Raw genomic sequence first — 8,918 nt, forward strand, 5'->3', positions numbered from 1 at the left:
TTATTGTTTTATCCTGTACTACCTCAACGCACTGTTGTAATGAAATGATCTGTATGGACGGTATGCAAGACAAGTTTTTCACTTTACCTCGGTACAAGTGACAATCATAAACCAATTTACCCCCCATTCCCTGCCTGTCAAGTGTCGGCCTCAATGCCTCTTAAAGTTTGTTGTTGTTGTGCTTGTTTCTAACACCTCCGCTGGCAGCCCATTCCAGGCACCCACCACTCTCTGTGTAAAAAAACTTGTGATGTAGGTCTCCTTTAAACTTTCCCCCTCTCACCTGAAAGCTAAGACCTCCAGTACCTGACATTTCTACCCTGGGAAAAAAGACTCTTTAACTATCTAAACTGTGTATGCCTCTCATACTGAACGTGTCAGATACATTTTATGAATCGATTATATTTGAATGGGTTGATCATTCTGAATTCATGTTTGCTCAAGAAAGATTATTTATCATGGTGCAATAACTGTAGAGGTATTGAATGATCACCAACAGCTGACATTAGTGAACTGAGCTGAAAGATGATTGTACTGGGAATGTCCCAAGGTTTTGTAAAGGGTATTATAACCTGCAATCTATAAACCGTAACACTTTATTCTGCATTCTGTTATTGTTTTCCCTTGTACTACACCAATGCACTGATGTAATGAAATGATCTGTACGGATGGCATGCTGAACAAAGTTTTTCACTGTGCCTCAGGACATGTGACAATAATAAACCAACTTACCAAATTTATCAATTTAATATGATTGATATTCTTACCTTCTTTTTCAGGTTGCTTTGACCTACAGAAAAGTGTGGCAGCTGAAGTATATTGTATGAAACGTGAAGTTTGTGGTATTATTCAATGGTACAATAGTTGATTCTAACAAGATTACCAAATGTTTCTCAACTATTTAATTCCTCAGTATTTTGATGCAAACTGTACCTTCTTTCGTGGTGCCTTCTCCACTCAATGGTTGTCCAATCAGCGTTCGATATTGAGGCAGAACCCTCACGGAGTACCTGGTGTTTGGGAGTAGATTCTGAAGGGTTGCTTGTGTCATCCTCCCATCAACTGCTGTTTCCCTCGTCTCCCCACCGAGAACCGGCACATACTGCAGTCTATATTGAAGGACGTTACCAGGAGCTGGTGACCAGCTGACCCTGAAACTGTATGTGGTTTCATCAAGTATCTGGAGGTTACTTGGTGGCCCAAATTCTGTGAGAGGACAAAGAAAGGTACCATTATTAGGTACAATTTTAAACAAAATTTGAAACCAACAATAAGATTCACAGACTGAAAACTTAGAATCTGGGAATCTGGTACAAAACCAAAATCAATCACTCACATTTTACAATGTTCCAGATGGAGCAAAGTGTCAGAACATTAACCAATAGGGAATGATAGTTCAGGATTACTATTTTGAGTCAGGTGCCATTTATCTTTAATTCTATATGACCGTTTCCCACTCAAGATACCCAAATATGGGACTTTATGAAAGATCTCCTGTACTGCCAAGTTCCAATTATCTCAATTCACAAATCTCAAGGCATTCAAACAGACTTTAAAATTATATTGCTTCCAAGACCTTGCCAATTATTCCTTAAATTACCTGGAAGAAAATATTGTCAGTCTACTCAGAAACACTCCAGCTTACTATTTGATAGGTCTTGTTTGATTTTTGGACATGCTGTGAGGAAGAATTTGTACAGTGTTTGGTATCAATAGCCAACAACATAGAATATAGAACAGTACAGCACAGAAACAGGCCCTTCAGCCCACAATGTTGTGCCAAACAAATTAAGCTAGTAATTAAATGCTTAACCAAACTAAGCCCTTCTGCCTACACAACGTCCATATCCCTCCACTCCCTGCACAATCATGTGCCTATCTAAGAACTTCTTAAACGCCCCAATCGTATCTGCCTCCACCACCCCAGGCAGCACATTCCAGCCACCCACCACCCTCTGTGTAAAAAAAACTTGCCCCGCACATCTCCTTTGAACTTTCCCCCTCTCACCTTAAGTGCATGCCCTCTAGTATTACACATTTTGACCCTGGAAAAAGGATACCGGCTGTTTATTCTATCTATGTCTATATTTAGGCACAGATAGCTCTATATAGTTGTGCAATAGAGGGCTATTTTCAGGATGTTAGATTATTGAAAAACTAATATTCTGATGTCCATCAGCTCAGTGGGAATTATTAATCAGTGAAGAATATTGCAGAATACCAGTAGATTACATAGAATTGCCACTTGACAGTTAACCCAATCAGATATCCTTCAGTCCCTTGTATGCTCTCACTGCCTTGATGAAGCAGCCAGCATAATCAAAGCCCCCACCCACCCGGGACATTCTCTCTTCTCTCCTCTTCCATCGGGTAGAAGATACAGGAGCCTGAGGGCACGTACCACCAGGCTTAAGGACAGTTTCTACCCCACTGTGATAAGACTATTGAATGGTTCCCTTATACAATGAGATGGACTATGACCTCACGATCTACCTTGTTGTGACCTTGCACCTTATTGCACTGCACTTTCTCTGTAGCTGTGACACTCTACTCTGTACTGTTATTGTTTTTATCTGTACTACATCAATGCACTCTGTACTGCCTCAATGCACTCTGTACTAACCCAATGTAACTGCACTGTGTAATGAATTGACCTGTATGATCAGTATGCGAGACAAGTTTTTCACTGTACCTCGGTACAAGTGACAATAATAAACCAATACCAATACCAGTTCCCTAATAACATGCATCAGTGTTGTTCACTGTGGATGTCCCTCAGTGAGAGCTAGTTGCACATTCTAATTATTTTCTGCATTTAATTCCAATCGCTAGTGCAATGTGGTCATAGCTGGCAAGGTCGAGACTTAACAACCACGCCAACTTACCCTTGAGAATGTGATGGTGAGCCGCCATCTTGAACTGCTGAAGCCCTTTGGGATCATATCTTCATAGCAACTTACAGTAGAAAGCAGACGGTTATGGTGGAGGGTGTGCCCTCGGATTGGAGAGCAGTGACTAGTGGTGTCCCGCAGGGATTGGTTCCGGGACCTCTACTTTTTGTGATATTTATAGATGACTTAGATGAGGGGGTGGAAGGCTGGGTTAAGTAAGTTTGCAGATGACACTAAGATCGGCGGTGTTGTGGATAGTGTAGAGGGCTGTTGGAGCTTACAATCCAGAGAAGAGATGGAGTTCAATCCAGAGAAGTGTGAGGTGGTACACTTTGAAAGGACAAACTGCAGGGCAGAGTACAAGGTAAATGGCAAGGTACTTGGCAGTGTAGAGGAGCAGAGGGATCTGGGGGTTCATATTCACAGCTCACTGAAAGTTGCCTCACAGGTGGATAGAGCAGTTAAGAAAGCTTATGGGATGTTAGCTTTCATAAATCGTGGGATTGAGTTTAAGAGCCGCGAAGTGATAATGCAGCTTTACAAAACTCTAGTTAGACCACACTTAGAGTACTGTGTTCAGTTCTGGTCGCCGCATTATAGGAAGGATGTGGAGGCATTGGAGAGGGTGCAAAGGAGATTTACCAGGATGCTGCCTGGATTAGAGTGTATGGAGTATGAGGAGAGGCTTAAGGTGCTAGGGCTTTATTCACTGGAAAGGAGGAGGATGAGAGGAGACATGATAGAGGTATATAAAATATTGAGAGGAATAGATAGACAGTCAGCGCCTCCTTCCCAGGACACCAATGCTCAAGACAAGAGGACATGGCTTTAAGGTTATGGGTGGGAGGTTCAGGGGAGATGTCGGGGGGAGGTTTTTCACCCAGAGAGTGGTTGGTGCATGGAATGCACTGCCTGAGGTGGTGGTGGAGGCAGATATGTTGAACAGGTTCAAGAGTTTGTTGGATAGGCATATAGAGGAATGTGAGATAGAGGGATATGCGGGAGGAAAGGGTTAGATAGTGTGAGGGTGGTTTGATGGATGGCACAACATGGTGGGCCGAAGGGCCTGTTTTGTGCTGTATGGTTCTATGGTACAGCACAGAAGGGGGCCATTCGACCTATCATGTCTATGCTGGCTAAAAGAGAGGCACATTCCAATTCCCAGCTCTCAGTCCACTGCGGGTGAAGGTGTTCCCACTCGCAGTTTGTCTGTCTTGTTGGGCCAGTTCAGAGGACTGTTAAAAATCAACCCCATTCCCATGGATCCGGAGTCACATATAGGCCAATGTCATTTCCAACAATCTTATAGAGGTGCATAAAATCAAGAGGGGCATAGACAGGGTGAATGCACTCAGTCTGTTTCCCAGGGTTGGGGAATCAAGAACTAGAGGGCATAGTTTTAAGGTGAGACAGGGAGCAATTTAATAGGAAACTGAGGGGCAACTTTTTTCACTCAGAGGGTGGTCAGTAAATGGAACGAGCTGCCAGAGGAAGTGGTTGAGGCAGGTACATTAACAACATTTAACAGGTACTTGGCCAGGTACATGGATAGGAAAGGTTTAGATGGATATGGGCCAAACGCAGGCAGATGGGACCATCTTAAATAGGAATCTGGTCGGCATGGACCAGTTGGGCCGAAGGGCCTGTTTCCATGCTGTATGACTCCATGATTCTAATCTGGAATATTATCAAGATGCCAACTTTATTTTACATTATTTAATATATTATTTAATTTATTCTTTAATAATCAATATTATTTCATCTACTTAGTTCAAATCACTAGATTATTGGTCCAAGATCCTTCCATTCTGAAGAGGAAAATGAGTTTCCCGTGATTATTTGACACATTTGTTAATAGCTATGTGATGTTTATGACTAATACATGGAAAAAATTGGCCTGGATCTTACCAACACCAATATTCATCACTCACATACCCCATTCCCCCAAACTTATCTTAGCTGACTCCAGAAAGCTGTTCTTGATTGTCCGCCCGGACAGTCGCAGAGCTAAAAGGAGAAGACCCAAGTAGTAGCAGGACCCTAAACGATGGTGAGCAGATAAACTCCACCTGTGAAACTCAGCTGGCAACCACTGGCAGACTGCATAATCCCATCAGCAGTCAAACCTGGCTCTGACATTCAGAAACATTTAGAAACTTGCAAAATTTAAGCAGATTTGATAAATAAAAAGGTAAAATCAACTGAAACACCTTGAGAATTGAAGATATCGAATAAAACACAAATAATTTTTAATATGTTATTTGCCTTCCTTCCCTCAAGCCCTACAAGCCCCATTCAAATGAGAGGTCTAATCTGATAAGGGAGCCGCGAGTAGGCTCCCCAACCCCCTGCATGCCTCTGCTCCATTGTTGCACTGCAGAGTTGGTCCAACAGTGGAGCACAGCCAGAAATCGACAAGGATTGCTGCCTCTGTGCAGAAGATCTACGACATTCTGCACTCTACAAAGAAATGCCGGCAGAATAGTTGACCACACCTAGAACCACCCAGGCCACTTATCGTACTGTTATCTGTCTAAATACAGTCCTCGAGGATTAGTTTGAGGCACAGCAACCTACGATTATTTAACCATAAAATTAGTAGTAATTGGGTTTGTATTGAAACTCTTAGCTTTAAATTGAATTGTGGAGCTTTGGAGTTTAGTATTAAAAATGATCATGGAACCTTGCAGAACAGGAGGAGGTTGTTTGAATATCTGGGATTCTTTGTTGGATTCATATCCAGCCCTGATCAAGAAATTACATTGAGTCTAGAGGCCTCAACTATTGTCTTAGGACATTACATTCTACTCCTTTGCATCTTGCAAGCTAATTCACCAAAGCTGGCAATGTGTTTGAATAATATCTTGCCTGATGACTTTTCCCTCATGATCTAAAGAGTATCCCAGAGCTATAGTTTGTCAAGAAATACATTGAACTGCTGTGCCCTTGTGTGAAGGTGCACATTACAGTGCTCAATCACTGACTGCTTCATGATTTATGTATGATAATCTAGTGATACATGTGGCAAAAATATTTTGCAGACCCCCATGATACTTAAAACTGGAGCCAAGTTAATGTTATTTGTGCCGGAGCCAGCAGCAATGAGTACTTTAACATATTTTTCTATTAAAAAACAAGTAGAGGCTCTATTGTGATTTTTTTTCTCTTTCTGCAAATGGCTTGCAAGAAATCAATGTTAACTAGATAGATCTGGGTTTGTACTGAAACTTAATACATTTGTATAAAGTGACAGCCTGTCTGTTTCTACAGAATGTTAAGTATGTTCAGGTGGTATGTGCAAGGCTTCCAACTCAAGGTGGTAGGTGATTCATTTTAACACTCTCTTCCAAAATGACGGTTGTGGAATAAATAAAACATTAGGCAGGAAAGAACACTCAACACAACGCAGTCGGTGCAGTTTGTGTCCCTGACTGGAAAAATCCACAACTAGTCTACAAGTAGTTGCAAGTGGTTCCAATTTTCTGATAAATTTTAGAATTTAATTCCTGTGTTCTTTATATTGATTAATTCAAATTTCTAAAGAGCTCAGTCCTTTTTAACATTCCATGGCTAAAGAGTAAACTTTATTCAAGGGTATACCACAGTCTTCAAATATTGGAACAGACTCACTTGCCCCCAAGAAGTTATCAGAGGATCATGCAGCATGTTCAGCCGTTTGTGCCTCTTCTGCCTCGATGAGCTATCTAATCAGTGTTTTGCTCTTTTCCCATGGTAGTGCAGGTTTTCCATTTTCAAGTATCCAAATAACCCTTTGAAAGTTGAGATTGAATTTGCCTTGTTTACCCTTTCAGGCATTCCAGCCCAGTTCATGGTAACTACTGCACGAAATACCGCTCTTCCTCTCCATCTGCTTCATTGCATCTATGTTCACTGTTGACTCTCCTTAATAATAAGCTACACAATTTCTTTACTTTATCAATTAACTTGAACACTTTTCTTCAATCTCCCTTCTCTGCACCCACCTCTTCCAGATTTTTACCTCATTATTAAGAACCTCACATCATTCCAGTAAACCAACTCCACACTCTCTCCTTTATCCTAAAGCACATGCCCAGAGTTGGACATTGGGGGCAGCCAACCTCTCAAGGGCAATAAATGCTGGCCTTGTCAGAAACACCCAGAGCCTCAAAAATGAAAAAGTTATAAAAATGTGGATTTATAGAAGTTTAACATAACTTTTATACAGTAAAGTCTGTACATCACAAGAATTTTAGAGTCATAGAATCATACGGCAGAGAAACAGGCCCTTTGGTCCACTGAGTCTGTGCTGACCACCTAGCCCCCATTTATACCATTCCTACATTAATCCCACTCTACTCACCAGTGTTCACATCAATTCTCCCCCAGATTCTACAGCTCACCTACACACTAGGATTCTACACACTTGGGTCAATTTACAATAGCCAATTAACTGAACGATTCACATGTTTCAGGGATGTGGGAAGAAACCGGAGTACTTGAAAGAAACCCATGCAAACTCCACACAGACAGCTTCCAGAGGTCAGGATTGAACCCCGGTTTCTGGAGCTGTAAGGTAGCAGGTCTAACAACCGTCACCCTTCAATGCATCTTTGTCAATCCTTCAGCTTCATCGACCCAATGGGTGTTAGTAACCAAGCGAGATATTTGGAATGGGGGAACGATATCCATAGAGTCATTCATTCAGTCTGTACATTGATATTTAATTTGTGATGAACTTAATCAAGCAAGTTACACACTTCTGATCATTTTGTCCAGGGGTGGACCAGCCCAGGAACAAAAAGGATGCAACGTGTATTCCTCAAGAAGAAGATCCTGTCTTTAGTTAAGTTCTAGACATCAGCCATAAAGTGTTTCTACTCAAGCAAAACACAATCATGATTATCTAGGCATCAAAGTGAAGGATTAACAGCTCATGGGATAACTCTTGATCTGCTGCAGATGTGAGCCGTACACTAGTATTGGATCCCAGCCAGTGCAACAGTGGTACAAAAGGGATTTCTTTTCTAACAAGAATGAACGTTCTTGTGATTGTCATTTTTTATTTACCTGCCCCATTCAAATTATTGCCTTCTTTTGTCTATATGAGGAAGTTGTCTGATCTCTCCCACACTTCTGAGAAGATTAATCTAGAGTTAATACTCCCTTAACCAGCTTCCCATTAATTCTCCCTGTGCCTCAGCCACTGCTGACAGCCTCGTCCATGCCAACATTATTTTGAGATTTGATTATTCCAGCACACTTCTGGATGGCCTCTCCAGTTCTCATTCCTTGAACTTGAAGTGGTCCTAAAATCTGCTGCCAGTTTTCTGTCCTGCACCAAGCCTTACTTGTCCATCAAGCCCTGTTCAACACTGACTCACAGTTCACCAATACCTTCAATCCAAAATTCTCAACTTCCTGTCACTCTGTGGCTTCCCCTTCCCAATCTCCAGTGAATGCACATTGGGAGTAGATAAATAAAACCTATAAAAAAAACTATTAATCTATTAATAGTTGGGTTAGCAAGTTTGCAGATGACACAAAGATCAGTGGTGTTGTGGATGGTGTGGAGAGCTGTAGAAGCTTGCAGAGGGATATTGATAGGATGCAGAGCTGGGCTGACAAGTGGCAGATGGGGTTCAATCCGGAGAAGTGTGAGGTGGTACACTTTGGAAGGACAAACTCCAAGGCGGAGTACAAGGTAAATGGCAGGATTCTGGACAGTGTAGAGGAGCAGAGGGATCTGGGGGTTCATATCCACAGATCACTGAAAGTTGCCTCACAGGCGGATAGGGTAGTTAAGCTTATGGGATGTTAGCTTTCATAAGTCGGGGGATCGAGTTTAAGAGCCGCAAAGTGATGATGCAGCTTTACAAAACTCTGGTTAGACCACACTTGGAGTACTGTGTCCAGTTCTGGTCACCTCATTATAGGAAGGATGTGGAGGCGTTGGAAAGGGTGCAGTGGAGATTTACCAGGATACTGCCTGGATTGGAGAGTATGGATTATGGGGAGAGATTAAAGGAGCTAGGGCTGTTCTCATTG

General features: G+C 42.0%; 1 protein-coding gene across 6 annotated transcripts in view; it reads right to left on the reverse strand.

The window, feature by feature from the left end:
- Positions 1–8,918, reverse strand: part of LOC127568808 (collagen alpha-1(XII) chain-like) — a 275,536-nt gene that overhangs the window by 213,697 nt on the left and 52,921 nt on the right. For 5 of the 6 annotated variants that reach the window (XM_052012992.1, XM_052012989.1, XM_052012990.1 and 2 more), the window contains exon 12: positions 934–1,206. The exons of the other annotated variant lie outside the window; for it this stretch is intronic. In XM_052012992.1, coding sequence (XP_051868952.1) covers positions 934–1,206 — 273 coding nt within the window. The remainder of the gene's footprint in view (positions 1–933; positions 1,207–8,918) is intronic. 6 annotated transcript variants of the gene reach the window in all.

This window comes from Pristis pectinata, chromosome 3 (assembly GCF_009764475.1).
Source record: "Pristis pectinata isolate sPriPec2 chromosome 3, sPriPec2.1.pri, whole genome shotgun sequence".
In the NCBI taxonomy this organism is placed as follows: domain Eukaryota; kingdom Metazoa; phylum Chordata; class Chondrichthyes; order Rhinopristiformes; family Pristidae; genus Pristis; species Pristis pectinata.